General features: G+C 45.7%; 1 protein-coding gene across 1 annotated transcript in view; it reads left to right on the top strand.

Moving 5' to 3' along the window:
* The window catches only part of lysmd2 (LysM, putative peptidoglycan-binding, domain containing 2), a 68695-nt gene that overhangs the window by 33261 nt on the left and 13131 nt on the right, over nucleotides 1-22303 (top strand). The window contains exon 2 of the mRNA XM_038814201.1: nucleotides 8109-8449. Coding sequence (XP_038670129.1) covers nucleotides 8109-8449 — 341 coding nt within the window. The remainder of the gene's footprint in view (nucleotides 1-8108; nucleotides 8450-22303) is intronic.

Genomic DNA, 22303 nt, shown 5'->3' with positions numbered 1-22303 from the left:
AGTAACTTCATTGAAGCCTACTCGTGACAATAAGCGATTTTCATTTCATTTTCATTTCCCTGACCAATCTATCCATCTCTGCCCTGTCTGCCTTGGCTCTGTGGGCCCCAATTGAAATCAGCTCCCCCCGCACTACTGCCTTTAGTGCCTCCCACAGGGTCGCCACAGACGTCCCCCGTGTCATTCACCTGCAGGTAATTTTGCATACACCTCCGAAGCCTCTCACAGATCCCCTCCTCTGACAGCAGTCCCACGTCTAGCCTCCATTGCTGGCGTTAATAGCTCGCTCCCCCCAATCTTTCAAACGAGAGGGAGAGCCAGCCGGGACTTTCAAACGAGCGCGAGAGGGAGAGCCAGCCGGGATTTTCAAAAGAGCGCGCGAGGTGAGCCAGCGGGGACTTTAAAAAGGGCGCGAGAGGTGAGCCAGCCGGGACTTTCAATAGAGCACGAGAGGGAGAGCCAGCCGGTACCGATCCTGTTTTTCTTTTAATATAAGGTGGGAACCGGAAGTATGCCCCGCGGACTTCTGGGAAGATTTTTATTTTCCCTAGCCAATAAATTCTGGTGGAGAGGAAACCCGAGACACTACATGTATAGTGTCTCCCACCCGCCCTCCTCCTCTAACGTAATAATAAGACCCATTGGTGTGAGCAGGTAAGTGCTATATTATATTATTATTTTTTATTTATTTTATATTTGTTAACCAGAACTTGGTTGGAACTTAGAGGGATGGCAGGGAAGGCAGTGCAATGTTCCCCCTGCAGGATGTTTGAGGTGAGGGATGCCGTTAGTGTCCCTGCTGATTTTACCTGCAGGAAGTGCAGCCATCTCCAGCTCCTCCAAGACCGAGTTAGGAAACTGGAGCTGGAGTTGGATGAACTTCGGATCATTCGGGAGGCAGAGGGTGTCATAGATAGGAGCTTCAGGGAAGTAGTTACACCAAAGACTGGAGATAGATGGGTAACTGTAAGAGGGACTGGGAAGAAGCAGTCAGTGCAGGGACCCCCTGCGGTCGTTCCCCTGAGTAACAAGTATACCGTTTTGGATACTTGGGGGGGTGGGGGGGGAACTTACCAGGGGTAAGCCATGGGGTACGGGCCTCTGGCACGGAGTCTGTCCCTGTTGCTCAGAAGGGAAGCGGGGAGAGGAGCAGAGCATTAGTAATTGGGGACTCAATAGTCGGGGCACAGATAGGAGATTTTGTGGGAGCGAGGGAGACTCACGTTTGGTATGTAGCCTCCCAGGTGCAAGGGTGCGTGATGTCTCGGATTGTGTTTTCCGGGTCCTTAAGGGGGAGGGGGAGCAGCCCCAAGTCGTAGTCCACATTGGCACTAACGACATAGGTAGGAAAGGGGACAAGGATGTCAGGCAGGCCTTTAGGGAGCTAGGATGGAAGCTCGGAGCGAGAACAAACAGAGTTGTTATCTCTGGGTTGTTGCCCGTGCCACGTGATAGTGAGATGAGGAATAGGGAGAGAGAGCAATTAAACACGTGGCTACAGGGATGGTGCAGGTGGGACGGATTCAGATTTCTGGATAATTGGGGCTCTTTCTGGGGAAGGTGGGACCTCTATAGACAGGATGGTCTACATCTGAACCTGAGGGGCACCAATATCCTGGGGGGGAGATTTGTTAGTGCTCTTTGGGGGGGTTTAAACTAATTCAGCAGGGGCATGGGAACCTGGATTGTAGTTTTGGGGTACGGGACATTGAGAGTATAGAGGTCAGGAGCACGGATTTGACTTCGCAGGAGGGTGCCAGTGTTCAGGTAGGTGGTTTGAAGTGTGTCTACTTCAATGCCAGGAGTATACGAAATAAGGTAGGGGAACTGGCAGCATGGGTTGGTACCTGGGACTTCGATGTTGTGGCCATTTCAGAGACATGGATAGACAGGGACAGGAATGGTTGTTGCAGGTTCCGGGGTTTAGGTGTTTTAGTAAGCTCAGAGAAGGGGGCAAAAGAGAGGGAGGTGTGGCGCTGCTAGTCAAGGACAGTATTACGGTGGCGGAAAGGATGCTAGATGGGGACTCTTCTTCCGAGGTAGTATGGGCTGAGGTTAGAAACAGGAAAGGAGAGGTCACCCTGTTGGGAGTTTTCTATAGGCCACCTAATAGTTCTAGGGATGTAGAGGAAAGGATGGCGAAGATGATTCTGGAAAAGAGCAAAAGTAACAGGCTAGTTGTTATGGGAGACTTTAACTTTCCAAATATTGACTGGAAAATATATAGTTCGAGTACATTAGATGGGTCGTTCTTTGTACAATGTGTGCAGGAGGGTTTCCTGACACAATATGTTGACAGGCCAACAAGAGGCGAGGCCACATTGGATTTGGTTTTGGGTAATGAACCCGCCAGGGTGTTAGATCTGGAGGTAGGTGAGCACTTTGGAGACAGTGACCACAATTCGGTGACCTTTACGTTAGTGATGGAAAGGGATAAGTATACCCCGCAGGGCAAGAGTTATAACTGGGGGAAGGGCAATTATGATGCCATTAGACATGACTTAGGATGTGTAGGTTGGAGAAGTAGGCTGCAAGGGTTGGGCACACTGGATATGTGGAGCTTGTTCAAGGAACAGCTATTGCGTGTTCTTGATAAGTACGTACCAGTCAGGCAGGGAGGAAGGGGTCGAGCGAGGAAACCGTGGTTTACCAAAGAAGTGGAATCTCTTGTTAAGAGGAAGAAGGAGGCCTATGTGAAGATGAGGCGTGAAGTTTCAGTTGGGGCGCTTGATAGTTACAAGGAAGCGAGGAAGGATCTAAAGAGAGAGCTAAGACGAGCAAGGAGGGGACATGAGAAGTCTTTGGCAGGTAGGATCAAGGAAAACCCAAAAGCTTTCTATAGGTATGTCAGGAATAAAAGAATGACTAGGATAAGAGTAGGGCCAGTCAAGGACAGTGGTGGGAAGTTGTGTGTGGAGGCTGAGGAGATAAATGAGATACTAAATGAATACTTTTCGTCAGTATTCACTCAGGAAAAAGATAATGTTGTGGAGGAGAATGCTGAGACCCGGGCTGTTAGAATAGATGGCATTGAGGTGCGTAGGGAAGATGTGTTGGCAATTCTGGACAAGGTGAAAATAGATAAGTCCCCGGGGCCTGATGGGATTTATCCTAGGATTCTCTGGGAAGCCAGGGAAGAGATTGCTGAGCCTTTGGCTTTGACTTTTATGTCATCATTGGCTACAGGAATAGTGCCAGAGGACTGGAGGATAGCAAATGTGGTCCCTTTGTTCAAGAAGGGGAGTAGAGATAACCCCGGTAACTATAGGCCGGTGAGCCTCACGTCTGTTGTGGGTAAAGTCTTGGAGAGGATTATAAGAGATACGATTTATAATCATCTAGATAGGAATAATATGATTAGGGATAGTCAGCATGGTTTTGTGAAGGGTAGGTCATGCCTCACAAACCTTATTGAGTTCTTTGAGAAGGTGACTGAACAGGTAGACAAGGGTCGAGTAGTTGATGTGGTGTATATGGATTTCAGTAAAGCATTTGATAAGGTTCCCCACAGTCGACTATTGCAGAAAATACGGAGGCTGGGGATTGAGGGTGATTTAGAGATGTGGATCAGAAATTGGCGAGTTGATGGGAAATGTTCAGAATGGAGTTCAGTTACGAGTGGCGTACCACAAGGATCTGTTCTGGGGCCATTGCTGTTTGTCACTTTTATAAATGACCTAGAGGAGGGCGCAGAAGGTTGGGTGAGTAAATTTGCAGACGACACTAAAGTCAGTGAAGTTGTAGACAGTGCGGAAGGATGTTGCAGGTTACAGAGGGACATAGATAAGCTGCAGAGCTGGGCTGAGAGGTGGCAAATGGAGTTTAATGTGAAGAAGTGTGAGGTAATTCACTTTGGAAAGAATAACAGGAATGCGGAATATTTGGCTAATGGTAAAATTCTTGGTAGTGTGGATGAGCAGAGGGATCTCGGTGTCCATGGACATAGATCCCTGAAAGTTGCCACCCAGGTTGATAGGGTTGTGAAGAAGGCCTATGGTGTGTTGGCCTTTATTGGTAGAGGGATTGAGTTCCGGAGCCATGAGGTCATGTTGTAGCTGTACTAAACTCTGGTACGGCCGCATTTGGAGTATTGCGTACAGTTCTGGTCGCCTCATTATAGGAAGGACGTGGGAGCTTTGGAACGGGTGCAGAGGAGATTTACCAGGATGTTGCCTGGTATGGAGGGAAAATCTTATGAGGAAAGGCTGATGGACTTGAGGTTGTTTTCGTTAGAGAGAAGAAGGTTAAGAGGTGACTTAATAGAGGCATACAAAATGATCAGAGGGTTAGATAGGGTGGACAGTGAGAGCCTTCTCCCGCGGATGGAGGTGGCTAGCACGAGGGGACATAGCCTTAAATTGAGGGGTAATAGATATGGGACAGAGGTCAGAGGTGGGTTTTTTACACAAAGAGTGGTGAGGCCGTGGAATGCCCTACCTGCAACAGTAGTGAACTCGCCAACATTGAGGGCATTTAAAAGTTTATTGGATAAGCATATGGATGATAAGGGCATAGTGTAGGTTAGATGGCCTTTAGTTTTTGACTTCCCATGTCGGTGCAACATCGTGGGCCGAAGGGCCTGTACTGCGCTGTATCGTTCTATGTTCTATGATCTGCAGGTCTACCCAGTGCGGGGCATGGTCTGAGATAGTAATTGCCGAATATTCCGTGTTCTTTACCTCCCCTATACAATCCCTGCTCAGTACGAAGAAATCTATCCTAGAATATACTTTATGGACGTGCGAGTAAAACGAGTAGCCCCTTCCTGTCGGCCGTCTGGCTCTCCAGGGGTCCACTGCCCCCATTTGCTCCATAAACCCTTTCAGCTCCCTTGCCATTGCTGGAAGTCTACCCGTTCTGGGACACGACCGATCCAAAGCCAGGTCAAGGACCATGTTAAAGTCTTTCCCCCCCCCCCCCCATTATTAGCCTGCGAGAGTCCAGGTCCGGGATCTTCCCCAGCACTCTTTTAATGAAGTCCACGTCATCCCAGTTCGGGGCGTATATGTTCGCCAGCACCACTCTTCTCCCCTCCAGTCTGCCCCGTACCATCAGGTATCTGCCCCCCCTGTCTGAGGCTATGCCCTCCGCCTCAAATTGCGCCCGCTTGTTGATCATGATTGCCACTCCCCTGGACTTCGAGTCCAAGTCCGAGTGGAAGACCTGGCTAATCCAGCCCTTCCTTAGCCTGGTCTGGTCAGACACTTTCAGATGTGTCTCCTGCAACATAATTACGTCCGCCCTCAGAACCCGCAAGTGCGCGAACACCCGCGCCCTCTTAACCGGCCCATTCAGTCCCCTGACGTTCCAGGTGATCAGCCTGGTCGGGGGGCACAACCCACCCCCCACCAGCACGCTGGTCAGCCATAGCCTTTCTCGCGCCGGCCCCCGGCCTGTGCGTCACGCCATTCCTGGCCCGCCTGTTGGCTGCCTCCACCCTCGACCTCCTTTCCAGTACCTATTTCAAGTCCCTCCCACGTCAGCAGAACAACCCCCCCCCCCCCCCCCCCAAACAACATTCCCCGATACCCCCACCCCTGCCATCCACTGGCTGTGATCTCTCCCCCCCCCCAACTGACTTCCTTGACTAGCCAATCTGCTAGCCCGGTGACTCAACACTCCGGCGCCTTCCTGTCTCATTCCCATTGTTTCCCCGTCCTCCTCCCCACTCCCCGGCGCCCCATCCCCCTCTCCAACCCACTGGAGCAAACTCACTGGCACAGGAAGGCATGGACATCAAAAAAAAATCCCCCAAGAAAAACCCCCCCAACCCACGTCCTTGGCCCCCCCTTGCTGACCGGCCTCCCTTCGTTACCGTGCCGGCTCCAGTGTCCTCCGCGAGCTGCACAAAAAGTACAAATCCGCCCAAAAAGGAAAAAACGGAAAAAACAAAAACATAAGAGAAAAAACAAACAATATTTAAAAAAAAAACCCCAAACCAATGTCCATGAACAAAGGAAAAAGTCCCAAATGTTCCGCTTGGCACCTTTGACCCAGCAAACTGTTGAACAGCAGTCCAGGCCCATTCGGCGTACCTTCCTACGGTAGTCCTCGGGCCCTAATTCGCGTCCATGGGGCCTCTTCGGGACCAGCCCCTGATCCCTCGCAAAGTCCATCGCTTCTTCAGGCTCGGAGAAGTAGTGGTGTTGACCCTGGTGCATGACCCATAGGCGAGCCAGGAACAGCAGACCAAACTTCACGTGCTTCTTGAACAGCACCTCCTTGACATTCTTAAAGGCTGCTCGCCGCCGAGCCACCTCCTGGCTTAGGTCCTGGTAAATGCGGAGGACACTGTTGTTCCACGTGCTGTTCGTGGCGCTCTTTGCCCACCGTAGCACCTGCTCCTTGTCCACGAACCTGTGGAACCTAATCACCATCGGGCGGGGGGGGGGGGGGGGGGGGGGGTCCGCCCGGCCGCCCTTGCCTCGCCTGCACTCTGTATGCCCCCTCCAGCTCCAGCGGTCACGGAAAGTCTTCGGCCCCCATCAGCTGCATCAATAGGTCTGCTACAAATGCTGTGGCATCAGCTCCCTGAGCCCCCTCCGGGAGGCCGACCATCCTCAGGTTGTTCCTGCGGGCTCTATTCTCCAGCTCCTCCACTCTGTCCAGCAGTCTTGTCTGCCGCTCCTTCAGCCCGTCGACTTCTAGCGCCGCAACCGTCTGCGCATCCGCCTTCTCCTCCACCGCCTCTCCCAGCCCCTTAACTTTAACATCTTGTGCATCCAGCCTCTGGTTCAGCTGATCCACCACTTTCTGGATTGGGTCCAAGCTGTCCCGCTTCAGCGCTTCAAAACTGGACTTCATTACCTGAAGCATGTTATCCAGCACCTGTTGGATTGCTGAGTCCGGGATCCGTGTGTCCACCATCTTAGGTTCCAGGTAAGTTTCTTCAGGTCCTTGTCTCTGTCCCTTTTTCTGTCTTTTCTTCTGCCTCCTGGACTCCCGCTGTTCCATGTGCCGCAGCCCGCTCCTCAGCACTTTCGCTGACGCCTTCCTTCAGCTCCGTGGTCCCGCTATCGCGGGGAATCAGCCTCTAAATGCCCACCGGAGTGAGAACCCGCCGAATGTGCGGCTCACTCGGACATCGCCGCCACCGGAAGTCATAATGTCTGTACTTACTGTCTGTTTAAAAAGGCTGTGACCTGTGGTATCGCAAACATACCTTGTTACACAGAGCTTAGAATTGCCGAAAAAGGACAATTGTCAAAGCTATTCATCTTGTACTCAGCCGAACAATCGCAGGAACCAATGTCAGGGGAATCCAGAACTTTATACTGCATGAGAAGAGGGTGCTGTGCAGGAAATGGGTAAAGTGCGGCCTCAATGGGGCGTTCCTTGCCAAGGCCGAAAAAAAGGCAAGCGCTGAGAAAGACCCCCCAACTACACGCAAAACCGAATTAACTTTTTCCGTTCAATCTCGCCAATTGTATTGTTTCCCCTGACATTGGTATTCTAGTGATTGTCCTGATTAATGCAAGATGAAAAGATTTGACAAAATGCCTTTCCTTTCAGCAATACTCAAGTTCCGTACTGACAAATTACTTTTTTGAGTTTATTTCTTTACATAGCAATATCAAGTGACCATCAAGGCAAAGAATGTTGATGCCGGTGGATTGAAGACTTTGAGGTTTGCAGTTTTCCTGGGCGGTCAAGTATAGCACAGTCAGGTGCTAAATAATGTTCCCTCCACTCTCCTCCAACAATAAGCTTCAGCCCCAGCAATGCGATCTATAATAATTGTCAAGAACTGTGACACTTTTTCATTTTCCACATCAATTATTCTCACACTTTAGGTACCTTCGACTTAGAGCTGGATTGACACTGCTCAAGCTCATTCCACCAAGAAACATTACAGCCAAATGATCAGCAATGTTTCATCATATCAGTCTGGATTTGATCCTAGGTCCCAGAGGATAAAGGCCAATGTGCTGCGCACTGTGTTACCTTGTCTTTGTACCAGTTTAATGCTCATGGAATGCCTGCTAGATTTACTAGAGTGTAATTCTTGCTAAAATATACTCTGAATTCAAAATACAGGACAGGCGGAATATTGTAAAACAGACATATTGTTAAAATGTTAATAACATTTGTCAACAATTTTATTCTAGATGGAGCAAATAAAAAGGACAAATAAACTCTTCACAAGTGATTGCATATTCCTAAGGAAAACCCTTATTATTCCAGTCATGTCTGAGAAAGGGTTACTGTTTAATGGACTGAACTCATTGGAATCTCCCGAGAATGAATCCAGGGACACGTACACTCTGAGTGAAGAAAGGCCGCTGAATATGGACGAAGAAAGTTCTACATCCCCGAGTCCAGAATATCCTGACAACAAACCCATTCACCCTGAAGAACTGTCTGCCAAAGACTTCTTGCAGAGACTGGACTTGCAGATTAAACTGTCAACACAAGCAGCTGCTAAGACCTTGCAGGAAGATGATATTGGGTAATTATATTCTAAATCACAGCAAAGTTTATGTGACTTCCAGATAATATATTTACCGTTGTTCAATTTGAATTTTGAATCATGATGCATTACATCAGATTGTTGGTATAGCATGGTACCTGTGCACTGCCTGAAGTCAGGTCCTGGCTTGGTGTCTGCTGGCGCTTCCTCCTGAGCTGTGTTCTTGGCAGTTTTTGTCAGCAGTGGTTTGCATTGCCTTCCACTCTCAGAGACTGAACGAGGCTGCATGATCCCAGGTCTGACGCCTCAGCCAGACCTGGAATTGAACCCACGCTGTTGCCATTACTCTGAACCACATGCTAGCCATCTAGCCAACTGAGTTAATTGGCCCCAATTCAATTTATACGTATTAGAAATAAACAGTAATATATTTGGTAAATGCCCGCTCTGTTGGTTCTAATCAGAGATAATTCATTAACCTCATTGACTGTCCATTGTGCTGCCAAGATATAGATATTGGGTTTAGTACAGGACCAAAATTTTACAAAGTGGATGTTGCTGAAATTAAGACTTTTTTTGTTCCCATTTAACATTTTTTTTAGTATAATCAAAGACATTTGACGTTGTATGTTGAAGTTAAGCTGTCCGAGTCATCAGTATGAATAAAGCTAATACTTTCAAATCTTTGATTAAATCAGGTACCTGTTTAGATTGCAGTCCATTATGAAAACAAGTCAGCAGTGTTAATTTGAAGAGACAATGAGTTTGCATCTGCCAAGTAACCAAAGAACTAATTAACCAATTTCATCATTAAGCAGGAGAGTTTAAGCACTGTAGATCGGCAAACAATCGGACATGCATGCTTACCTGTCTATTACATAGAACAGTACAGCACAGAACAGGCCCTTCGGCCCTCGATGTTGTGCCGAGCCATGATCACCCTACTCAAACCCACGTATACACCCTATACCCGTAACCCAACAACACCCCCCCCCCCCCCCCCCCCCCCCCCCATACCTTACTTTTTAGGACATTACGGGCAATTTAGCATGGCCAATCCACCTAACCCGCATATCTTTGGACTGTGGGAGGAAACCGGAGCACCCGGAGGAAACCCACGCACACACGGGGAGGACGTGCAGACTCCGCACAGACAGTGACCCAGCGGGAATCGAACCTGGGACCCTGGAGCTGTGAAGTTTTTATGCTAACCACCATGCTACCGTGCTGCCCCTATTAGTTGGTAAAAGCTGACCATTCCCCAATAAATATTAATTGGGTTGGATTGGATTGGATTTGTTTATTGTCATGTGTACCGAGGTACAGTGAAAAGTATTTTTCTGCAAGCAGCTCAACAGATCATTCAGTACATGGAAGAAAAGGGAATTAAACAAAATTCAAGAAAATACATGAGATTACATAATAGGGTAACACAAGATATACAATGTAACTACATAAGCATTGGCATCCGTTGAAGCATACAGGGTGTAGTGTTAATGAGGCCAGTCAATAAGAGGGTCATTTAGGAGTCTGGTGACAGTGGGGAAGAAGCTGTTTTTGAGTCTGTTCGTGCGTGTTCTCAGACTTCTGTATCTCCTGCCCGATGGAAGAAGTTGGAAAAGTGAGTAAGCCGGGTGGGAGGGATCCTTGATTATGCTGCCCGCCTTCCCCAGGCAGCGGGAGGTGTAGATGGAGTCCATGGAGGGGAGGCAGGTTTGTGTGATGGACTGGGTGGTATTCACAACTCTCTGAAGTTTCTTGCAGTCCTGGGCCGAGCAGTTGCCATACCAGGCTGTGATGCAGCCCAATAGGATGCTTTCTATAGTGCATCTGTAAAAGTTGGTAAGGGTTAATGTGGACATGCCGAATTTCCTTAGTTTCCTGAGGAAGTATAGGCGCTGTGTGCTTTCTTGGTGATAGCGTCGACGTGAGTGGACCAGGACAGATTTTTGGTGATGTGCACCCCTAGGAATTTTAAACTGCTAACCATCTCCACCTCGACCCATTGATGCTGACGGGTGTGTGTACAGTACTTTGCTTCCTGAAGTCGATGACCAGCTCTTTAGTTTTGCTGGCATTGAGGGAGAGATTGTTGTCGTTATACCACTCCACTAGGTTCTCTATCTCCCTCCTGTATTCGGACTCATCGTTATTCGAGACCCGGCCCACTATGGTCGTATCATCAACAAACTTGTAGATGGAGTTGGAACCAAGTTTTGCCACGCAGTCGTGTGTGTACAGGGAGTAGAGTAGGGGGCTAAGTACGCAGCCTTGCGGGGCACCGGTATTGAGGACTATTGTGGAGGAAGTGTTAGTGTTCATTCTTGCTGATTGTGGTCTGTTGGTCAGAAAGTCAAGGATCCAGTTGCAGAGTGGAGAGCCAAGTCCTAGGTTTTGGAGCTTTGATATGAGCTTGGCTGGGATTATGGTGTTGAAGGTGGAGCTGTAGTCAATAAATAGGAGTGTGATGTAGGAGTCCTTGTTTTCGAGATGCTCTAGGGATGAGTGTAGGGCCAGGGAAATGGCGTCTGATGTGGACCGGTTGTGACGGTATGCGAATTGAAGTGGGTCAAGGCGTTCCGGGAGTATGGAGGTGATGCGCTTCATGATCAGCCTCTCGAAGCACTTCATTACAACTGACGTCAGGGCCACCGGGCGGTAGTCATTGAGGCATGTTGCCTGGTTCTTCTTTGATACCGGTATGATGGTGGTCTTCTTGAAGCAGGTGGGGACCTCGGAGTGGAGTAGGGATAGGTTAAAGATGTCTGTGAATACCTCTGCCAGCTGGTATGTGCAGGCTCTGAGTGCACGACCAGGGATCCCGTCCGGGCCCATCGCCTTCCGTGGGTTCACTTTCAGGAAGGCCGATCTGACTTCGGAAACTGTGATGGTGGGTATGGGTGAATTATGGGCTGCTGGGGCACTCAACAGCGGATTGTTGGTTACCTGCTCAAACCGAGCATAGAATGCATTAAGTTCATCGGGAGGGGTGCGCTGCTGCCAGAGATACTGCTCGGCTTCGCTTTGTAACCCGTTATGTTGTTTAGTCCTTGCCACAACCGCCGAGAGTCTGTCTGTGACTCTAGCTTAGTTTGATATTCTCTCGTGGCATCTCAGATGGCTTTGCGGAGGTCGTATGCATGACTCATTCCTTTTTTTTGTTTGTGGCTCATCCACAATTGTGTATATCATAATTTGCATTTAAGCAATGTTTTGTTGTGTAATTAATCTTTAGAGAGATTTTAGGTTGTGGAGATGAGAGTATTAGTGCTGGGGAACTGAGTATTTTGGTCCCGGGTCAGGTAGATGGTAACTTACTGTGCCCATCATGTGACTCAGCCTTACTCTCTGAGACATTATTCCACTACAACATTACGTGTTTTTCATCTTCCTCACATGAACTGTCATGTGGCATGAGTGGGAATTCTAATGTATTAAATTAAGAGGCAGCACGGTGGTGCAGTGGTTAGCACTGTAGTCTCACGGCGCTGAGGTCCCAGGTTCGATCCCGGCTCTGGGTCACTGTTCGTGTGGAGTTTGCACATTCTCCCCGTGTTTGTGTGGGTTTCGCCCCCACAACCCAAAGATGTGCAGGCTAGGCAGATTGACCACGCTAAATTGCCCCTTAATTAGAAAAAAATATTGGGTACTCTAAATTTTAAAAAAAAAATGTATTAAATTAAGGTTCCTACTTCAATGCCATGTCCTTTATGAATTGGGGTGACTGCAGTTTTGTTGTGAATTAACTAAAATAGGCTGAATGGCTTTCCTCATCTGTTTTTAGCTCTTGGCATGGGTTAGAATTGGTTAATTTTATGTAGGATTCTTAAAGCTAACAGCAAAGGGAAATGTTCCCCTCTCGGTCTGACAGCTGCACGAGTTCAAAGCGAACGGTACTAACTTGTTATGCCAGCCAGATTCGGAACAACAATTCATATTCCACCATTTCCCCGTTTTGCATAGGTGACCAAACAAAAAAAGACGGCAGGAGTTTCCTTTGACTGTGTGTTAATTCTGCACCACCTCTCATTATTCATCTTTCTGCTGACAAGACTGCTTTGCAGATTTTGCAAAATTGTATTTTTCCTAGTACTGAAATCTATCATTCAAGCTGAAGTTAAGAATCCCCAGTGCTTGGTAGAAAGCCAGAGTGCTGAGAGTTTCATTTAACTTTTTGCTGTACAGGACTGAGGTCAAAATAATTCAATTTGAGAGAAAATTGTTCACATGCATGTGTGAAAAATGGTAGATTGGGACCTAAGCTGCTCAAAACCTTTAGATGTCAACTAGTTAACTCTTTGGCTCATGTAACAAATGCAATTACCCTGTTCATTGTCACTCAGTTTGAGTTCCACCAGGGCCACTCAACTCCTGACCTCATTACAGCCTTGGTTCAAACATGGACAAAATAGCTGAACTCCAGAGAGGAGGTGAGAGTGACTGCCCTTGACATCAAGGCAACATTTGATCGAAGATGGCACCAAGGAGCCATAGCAAAACTGGATTCAATAGAAATAGGGGGAAAACTGTCCATTGATTGGAGTGTTACCTAGTACAAAGGAAGATGGTTGGAGGTCAGTCATCTCAGTCCGAGATATCACTGCAGGAGTGTCCTGGACCCAACCATCTTCACCTGCTTCATCAATGACCCTCCTTCCAGCATAAGGTCAGATATGGGATGTTTGTTGATGATTGCACAATGTTCAGGACTATTTGCAAATCCTCAGACACTGAAGCAGTGCCAATGCAGCAAGACCTAAGACAATATCCAAGTGCCAAGTAACATTCGCGCAACACAAGTGCCAGGCAATGACCACCTCTAATAAGAGAGAATCAAACCATCACCCCATGACATTCAGTGGCAATATCATCACTGAATTCCCGCACTATCAACATCCTGGGGGTTACCATTGACTAGAAACTGAACTGGACTAGCCACATAAATACTGTGCATCAAGAACAGGTCAGAGGCTAGGAATCCTGTGGCGAGTAACTCGCCTCACTCCCCAACTCACCTCACTCCGTCCCCCAACTACAAGGCACAATTGTGGAGCGGATCTTCGATAGATGAGTGCAGCTCCAATAACATTCAAGAAGCTCGATACAATCCAGCCCACTTTGGGGGCCACAGTGGTCAGCACTGCTGCCTCACAGCTCCAGGGACCCGGGTTCAATTCTACTCTCTGGTGACTGTCTGTGTGGAGTTTGTACTTTCTCCCCGTGCTGCGTGGATTTCCTCCAGGTGCTCTGGTTTCCTCTCACAGTCCAAAGATGTGGAGGTTAAGTGGATTGGACATGCTATATTACCCCTTACTGTCCAATGGTTAGATTGGATTACGGGGATAGGGTGGAGGCGTGGGCTTAGGTAGGGTGCTCTTTCAAGGGCCGGTAGATTCAATGGGCCGAATGGCCTCCACTGTAAATTATATAATTCTACTTGATTGGCACCCTTTCCACAAACATTCACTTCCTCCGCCACCAACGCACAGTAGCAGTCGTGTGGACCATCTACAAGATGCACTGCAGGAACTCGCCACGGTTCCTTATGCAGCACTTTGCAAACCCATGACCACTGCCATCTAGAAGGACAAGGACAGCAGACGCCTGGGAACACCACCATCTGGAAGTTCCCATCCAAATTATTCAACATCTTGACGTAGAAATATTTTATCGTCCTTTGTGGGGTCAAACCGTCCTAAAGAGCACTATGGGTGTACCTACAACACATGGACTGCAGTGGTTTAAGAAGGCAGCTTATCACCACCACCTCAAGGCAATTAGGGATGGGCAATAAATGCTGGCCTAGCCAGTGAATCCCACATCCCTTAAAAATTAAATAAAAGTAAAATATTATCCCAGGTGGTCCAGTTTAAAACCAGCCTTGAAATTACTGGTGTCCAAATTTGGCCTCAATAGGATGTAAAGGTCTGTCTGTCACCCTCCTTGTGGATGGAATTCTTATTTAATGAATTGGGTCAATATTTGCAAATCAACTTGTATGCAAAATGCAAATATGTACATTTCCATTATTTTATTTGGCCATTAATTATGGAGGTGACGGGCATTATCTGTTTTTTCTCATTTAATAGAGGAGTTTCGGGCTTTCGGTTCTTCGATTTTGGCAAAATGTGTATTATACTTTCACTCTTAAAATATAGTAATTGTTGTGAATTAACCTTAGCTATGGCACACCTACCAGTGAGTATAAAAGACGAGGATAAAAGAGTCACGTGACAGTGAGCCACAGCTTTCCATAGTGTGAGGCAGTTCTTTGCAGATTCAGATTGGCCAACCTGTTAACTCTATTGGAAGAGTGATATTTTTTACCGCAAGGGATCTGGCTCTGAATTTCATTCCTAACTTCATTTGAAATCGGCTGCTCCCAGACATTTAGTCCTTCCCGTGCTTGAGCAGAAGGAAAAATCAGTGGCTAGATCATTGTATCCCAACCGTTGGCATCCTCCTTGTGCTTACTGCAATGAAGTGGGATCAGTAGCATATGGCTATGGGGAAGTGGTGCAGTGTTGTGGTTCAGACCTGTGTTGCACGTTTTACTTGAGTGTATTACGCGTTTATTGGAGTGTATTAACACGCCTCCGTTTAAAGGCCGTGTGCTTAACACTACTACAGCTCTGTGTATGTAATTTCTGCTCGGAGTCGCCAGGTGCCGTATTTAGACACCTCACAAGTATATCAAGGTCAGGTTCAAAGTAATAAAACTATACACCGATTAGTAAGTTCAAACGATTGATATTTATTATAACCAATATAATAAATACGCATGCATACGCTAAAGACTAATACTTATTTCTACTATTAAACGACTAAATACTTATCTAAGTAGGAACCAGCAAGGTAAGGGGACAAGGCCTTTGTTCCTTTCTGGACTGTACCTTCTGTTCTCTAATAGTCGGCTAGAGTATAAGCAATGCCGGGGTCACGTAGCGAGCGTCGTTTTGGCACTTACTGAACGATGGCTGGTGCTCAACGGCCGGCGATGAAAGACAGGATCTGGAGGCTGGGGTCGGAGTCAGGATGCAACAGCAGATCTGGGCAGGAGTCAACAGACAGAACCATGTGCGGGGTCTACCTTTATAGGTCCCCCAAAGTCCGTGCCTCTTCGGGGCGGGCCTTTACCTGTCATGTATCGATTGGGTCTTTTCCCAATCGATATTTTACAAATCCCCCAATCTGAGGGTCTCTTCTCGATGAGTGGGGCGGTCTCTTTGGGTCTTTGTGATGGATACTTATGGTGCCGTTTCGTCTGGGCTTCTCTCAAAAGTATCCATTCATATCTAAATGTTTCTATTGTGCTGGCCTGGATCTTGATCACCTCATTACTATGCAAATCGTTGTTGCCATTTACACCTTAAGCTGAGATCCTGCACCTGGCCATAAACTGGTTTTGTACGTGCAGAATGCTAATTAGCCTTCTGCAAACTGCTTGTCCTGGCTAAGACTGTTTTCTCCCTGCAGCCTTAGCAGTTCTCCATTTTGGTAGCCCAGTGTCCATCTTAGGTGGCTACACCTGCTGTAGACTATGGAGCTTGACAATAATAGAAATAGAAACTTTTTAAGGGGAACATTATTAAAGACACTGGACATGAACTCTTTTTTTTTTACATTCCAGATACTGCATCACAAAAATAGCATAACTAGTAGGTATTTTGTATCAGGTCTTTTTACTGTCCTTAGTCCTTCGTTCATTTAATATTCATTTATACTGGCATATATTCATTTCATGGCCTATCTACTCTGTTTTCTAACTTTACCTTGCATATCGCATACTGGGTTTCATTACCACTTCTCTAATCCTTGCTGTGCAAGGCGTTTGGTATTGACTTTGAAGTCCCACTTCACAGTTGCAAAATAATACCATTGTGCCACTAATGTCCATGTGCAGCATCTCTAAGGAGGGAATTTGTTGCTTTGAAGTGGAACAAAGAAACATGAGCTTTTCATTAATTTCAAACCCTGTTGAGCTGAAATGTTGAACTAGCCTCTGAATGAATCCTGATTATTTTCTGTGAATTATTTTCTACTTTGCTTAAGGCAGTCATTTTTAAATTCCTATCGAAATAAAGCACACAGTTTAACCTAGAATATTTTGTCTTTATGGCGTATTTGGTTTGTGAAACCCCAAATTGGATGCATTGGTGGACCCCTCTAATATTTGGAGCCAGCAAGATTTGTTCTCTTGCTGTGATTAATTTTGTGGAAAGATTTCCTCCTGTTTCAGTCTAGGTTGTGAATGTGAAAGTTATTAACCTTGAGAGGTGCTTTTATTTTGGGTCAGAGTAGATGCATTTCTGAAACATGCACATTAAGCATAAAATATTCTCTTGTGCTACCATTTTCTGTGGTTATGAAATCTGCAGTTGTGCTGCAAGAAAGGGGAAGAGAAACATGATTGAGAGGGCTGTAGCGGCTGCTGTGACATTTAATGAGCTTTGCAATCCCTATTTACTTTCCTGCTCTGCTGTAAATGGCACTGGCACGGTAACACTAAGTTGTTATTTTCTACATCACTGAAAGATGCATCAGGCATTCCAGATTTCCGTACTTGAGCAATATAAATTTAGTGTTCGATGCACAGCTGCCTTAGTCACCACAACACTTGGTACTCTGCCTCCCACTGGAGCACAAATGGCGCAAAGCAGATTTGACAAAGAAAAGCTTACAGATACTTTTGTGGATTGGGTGTTCCAAATAGTAGCAATACCCCATTTAAAAAAAAACGTAATTTGCCTTTATATCGTGTCTATTAGCAGAGAATAGCATTCAAATGCACTTCAAAGGCTTAATCAGAAAAGGAAGGCAAACCAAAGAAGGAAACAGTTAGAGATCTGACCACAGAGATGGGTTTTAAGGAGGGTCTTAAATGAGGGAAGGAAGGGGGGAGTGTTTCAGGGATGGACTTCCAGGGAGTGGTTTAGGTGACCAAAGTCATGGCTGCCAGCTTTGAGCGAAGGGCGATGATGCAACAAAGGCATTAACCATTAAAGCAGAGATTGTTTTGGGGTGAGGTATGGCTGAAGGAGATTTGAGATACTCTGAGGTGAGGCCATGAACTGTGGTGGCAACTTTAGGTTGTTGAGAAACCTTGAAAAAAACCATGGAGTTGTGGGAAAAGAAGCCATTAGTAGGGAAATTATGGACTGATTCAGATGGGCAAGGATTGAGGCAGGTAAGGGCAGTTATACTTGGCTGATCAACTGAGGAAGGCATCATGTGGTCAGTTGTGTCAGTGTTTAAGGAGGTTATGAGGAGACCATGGTCACAGTCATCAAGTGAGTAATTTGTAACTTTGGTGAAGGTCACTTGGTGCTGTGTATAGCTATTTTAAATTCTTGCATGGGGAGCACCTAAGCGGCAAGAGCCTTAATAGTCACGGGCAGGTTTCATGTCCATGGCCCTGTCCAACGTAAATTGCCTCTGGCCAGGGCAGGCCAGAGGAAATCCTGTCCTAGCAATTGTACCCATTTCCTTACCTTGGTGGGGGGGTTGCTTTTGCAAGTACATAAGAGTAAAATCTACATGGCACCGTTCCCACAGAGATCAATAAACAAAATCTGGGGCATTCCCAATTAATTTAATAATTGCAAATTGGGAGTATCAAGGATCTGGCAAGATGATGATCAGATGAGCGCATACTCTGGGGTTCCCTACTGGGAGGACACCCTTTAAAATGTATTTTGTGACCTCGGAACATAAGAACTGCTGGTTATGAAAGGGCTATGATCCATCTAGTTCACCTACCATCTTGTTGGTTGCATCCTTTGTCACATCCTCAAAGAAAGCCAGTAAATTAAAATAGCCACGATTTCCTCTTCCCATTTTGGCTATTTTTTCTGGTTTTATTTCTATTCAAAGGCCTCGCAAGAACTCAGGAAATAGGAGCGGGAGTAAACCACACTGTCTATTGAGTCTGCCATTCAATATGGACTTGGCTAATCCTGGGCTGGAGTAGAGAATTCCAGTGATTCACCACCCTTTGAGTGAAGTAATTTCTACTCATCTCAGTCCTGAATGATCGGCTCCTTCTCTCAAGTCTGTGCCCTAGTATTTTAGATTCCCTGACCAGCAGAAACAATCTCTCAGCATCCAACCTATAGAGTCCCTTCAGAATTTTGATTTCAATGAGATCACCTCTAATTATTTTCACCTGCAGACAACATGAGCCCAATTTACTCAGCTTCTCATCAAGGAAAACCTCCTCTTCTCGGGTACCAATTTAGTAACCTTCACTGTACTGTCTCCAGTGCAAGTATGTCATTTCTTCACTGTGGAGACCAAAACAGCACACACTACTCCAGATACAATCTCACCAAAACCCTGCACAACTGCAGTTAGACCTCTTTATTTTTGTACTTCAATCACCTTGCAATAAAGGCCAACATGTAATTTGCTTTCCTAACTGTTTGCTGCACCTAAATGTTAAATTCTGCATTCCTTATGCAAGCACACCCAAGTCTCTGAACACCAGCGCATACAAGCTTCTGATCAAAGTGAATAACTTAATGTTTCCCCATAATATATTCCATCTGCCATCTTGTTGCACTCTCCCCTAACCTGTCCAAATCTCTTTGTAGCCTCCCTATCCTTCCCACAGCTTACTTTCCACTTAGCTTGGCATCATCAACAAACCTGGGTACATTACTCTGTCTCTTCATCTAAGTCCTCAACATAGATTGTAAATAGCTGAGGCTCCAGCACTGATCTTTGCGGCACTCCACTATTCTGTGTCTGCAGCTTGAAAAAGCCCCATTTATGCCCAGTCTCTGTTCTCCATTCATTAATCAACTCTATTCTGCCTATTAATGTTTTGTGCTGCACCTTATTGAATGCCTTTTGGAAATCCAGGTGTACTACATCATCTAGTTCTCCTTTATCTATCCTACTAGTTACATCCTCAACTCTATTCTGCCTATTAACGTTTTGTGCTGCACCTTATCGAATGCCTTTTGGAAATCCAGGTATACTACATCATTTAGTTCTCCTTTATCTACCCTACTAGTTACATCCTCAAAAAAAAGTAATACATTTGTCAACAGGATTTGTCTTCAGCAAAAACATGTTGATTTAAAGAGAAATCCAGTATGTCAAATTTATGATCTTGTTTTTAATAACTTTACCCATATACAAACATTCTCTGGGTTGTCATTTTTTGTGTTGCTCACACTGTCTGCTAGTTTTTTAATAATAGGAGAAGCATCTGCCTTTCTCCAGTAATCAGTGATTTCTGGAAGAGTTGTCAGAGCTCTTACAATTTCCTCTCTCAGCTCCTGTAGCATCCGTGACTGCTTTTTGTGTTGCTCGTGAGATTTGATTGTTAGATTAGCACAGCTGCTCGGCAGCAGTGCTTGGTAGAAATGTGAATAAAGTCTCGTCTCTAGCATCCTGTTGTTTCCTTTCCAAATCAACCAAGTTGCCTTTCTCCTTGGTTAGAAAGAAGCCATTTCAACTTGTTCTTTTGCACCTTCTGAAAGAGTTAACATTGCTCACATCCGCAGGAATTTTGTTGTTCGTGTTCCAGAACTGAATAATGCGTCGGGGAGTTTCGCTAAGTTTGGGAACTAGGGATAAATTCCACTTGATTGTATATTTGCTTCAAGACGTTGAATATATGGATATGGAAATATTATGTACCATCTGCGGCAGGAAGGTGCCTGATGGACTGGCAAACCTTTTCTCATTTCACATTTTATTACAGAATTATTTTTTAGTCTTTCGTTATCACCAGGTCAAACTACATCAATATCATTTAAAATGAATGCATCCAATTTGTTTTATTCATTTACCTAATGTGTAGTATAAGCCTGTGTATCAAAGATCATGGGGTATGAGTCAGTGTTTATGGCACTTATTGCATTGTTTTCAATGCTTTGAGATATCTGGTTAGCCAACTGGATATAATATATAAATGTTGTTTTATTACTCCCTAATGCACATCTAGGTTTCCTTGATTCAGCTTCATGTTTCCCTATGGGCCTAATGAATGATTTGTGTGGCACCAAAAGTGGAACCATGTCCCACCTGCCACCTTTGATGAATGGAAACACTGAATTCAAAATTAATTTCAGCGATAGGCTTTGCAAATATCAGAAATTTAAACTCAAAATGCTGGGAATGCACAGTTGCTTCATTAGTATCTACATAAGGGAAATCGTGGACCTTTTGTCGGATTGTTTTTCAGTTTCCTCTGTTTTTCATTCCTGGCAAAAAGCATGCTACTAAATGAAACCAGCTGTGGGTATAAAAGGTATAAAAACTAGGCCTTTTAGATAGCTTTTTAATCTATTGTGATTTTCTTTTGAAATGCTTCTTCAAAATTGAAATGCTTCAGAAAGAAAATGACTGAATGTTGTCTCCAGGAAACCCTTCATTATGGGGAATGTCACAAACTTCGTGGAACCTGCCTTCCATCATTAAATTGATTGGTAAACTTAAAGCATCTCCTCGACTGATGGTGTAAAAAATTTGTTCTTAAGCGTGTTCAGCTTATTTTGGAGAAATGTCTTCTATACCTTCAAATCGTTTTGTGTTCTCGTGTAACTTCCTCCTGCCGTACAATCCTCTAAGAACTGTATTCCTATATATCTGGCATATACATTCCCCATTTCTATCCCACCATTGATGCAGAGCTTTCCACGATCTAGACCATAAGCTCTGCAATTCCCTCTCCATCCCTCTTTCTTCCTTTCAGAGAGGGATTCCCAAACGTTTCCAGCCGTGGAACCCTTTGGAAACCCCTGAGAAACATTCCTATTGTGTTTATTTGTGTCTTATTTTCTTTCTGGCCATGGGGAAGGTGTCAGAGGACTGGAGAATAGCTGGTTTAGCTCACTCGGCTAAATCGTTGGCTTTTAAAGCAGACCAAGCAGGCCAGCAGCACGGTTTGATTCCCGTGCCAGCCTCCCCGGACAGGCGCTGGAATGTGGCGACTAGGGGCTTTTCACAGTAACTTCATTGAAGCCTACTCGTGACAATAAGTGATTTTCATTTCATTTTCATTCATGTGGTTCCACAGTTTAGAAGAGTTGTAGAGATAAACCTGAAAACTACAGACCGTTAAGTCTCACGTCAATGGTCGGGAAACTATTGGAGAAGATTCTGAAGGAGAAAATCTATTTTCACAAGAGGCAAAGTTTGATCAGGGATAATCACCGTGGCATTTTCAGAGGGAGGTCATGTCTAACAAATGTGATAACATTTTTTTGAAGAGATGACCAGTTGTATAGATGAGGGTAGTGCAGTAGATGTAGTTCATGGATTTCAGCAAGGCTTTTGACAAGGTTCCACATGGGTGACTTATAAAGAAGGCAAATGCACATGGGATACAGGGTAATTTGATAAGGTGGATTCAAAATTGGCTTAGTTGTAGGAGGCGAGTGTGATAACAGACAGCTGCATGAGTGACTGTGCTGGGATCTGTGCTGGGTCCCCTATTATTCATCATTTATATAAACTGCACAGAGGACTGTGGGGGTAAGGTCAGTAAGTTTGCAGGTGACACAAAGATTAATTGGGTGGTTATCAGTGAGGTTAAGTGTCTTGAGTTACAGGAAGATATCGACGGGATGGTAAAATGGCAGATGGAATTTAACCCATGGAATTTAACCCTGAGAAGTGTGAGGTGACACACTTTGGAAGGAGAAATTTGACAAGGAAGTATTCAGTGAATGGCTTGACACTGGGAAGTTCCGGGTTCAAAAGGACCTTGGCGTGTTTGTCCATTGATCTCTGAAGGCGGGAGGGCAGGTTAAAAGGGTGATGCAAAAGGTATATGGGACACTTGCTTTTATCAATCGAGGCATGAGTACTGTGTGCAATTCTGGTCGCCACATTACAGGATGGATGTGATTACGCTAGAGGGGGTGCAGAGGAGATTCA

This window comes from Scyliorhinus canicula, chromosome 12 (genome assembly GCF_902713615.1).
Source record: "Scyliorhinus canicula chromosome 12, sScyCan1.1, whole genome shotgun sequence".
NCBI lineage: Eukaryota > Metazoa > Chordata > Chondrichthyes > Carcharhiniformes > Scyliorhinidae > Scyliorhinus > Scyliorhinus canicula.
The sequence above is the reverse complement of the archived record's forward strand: the minus strand, read 5'-3'. Positions and strand labels throughout refer to the sequence as shown.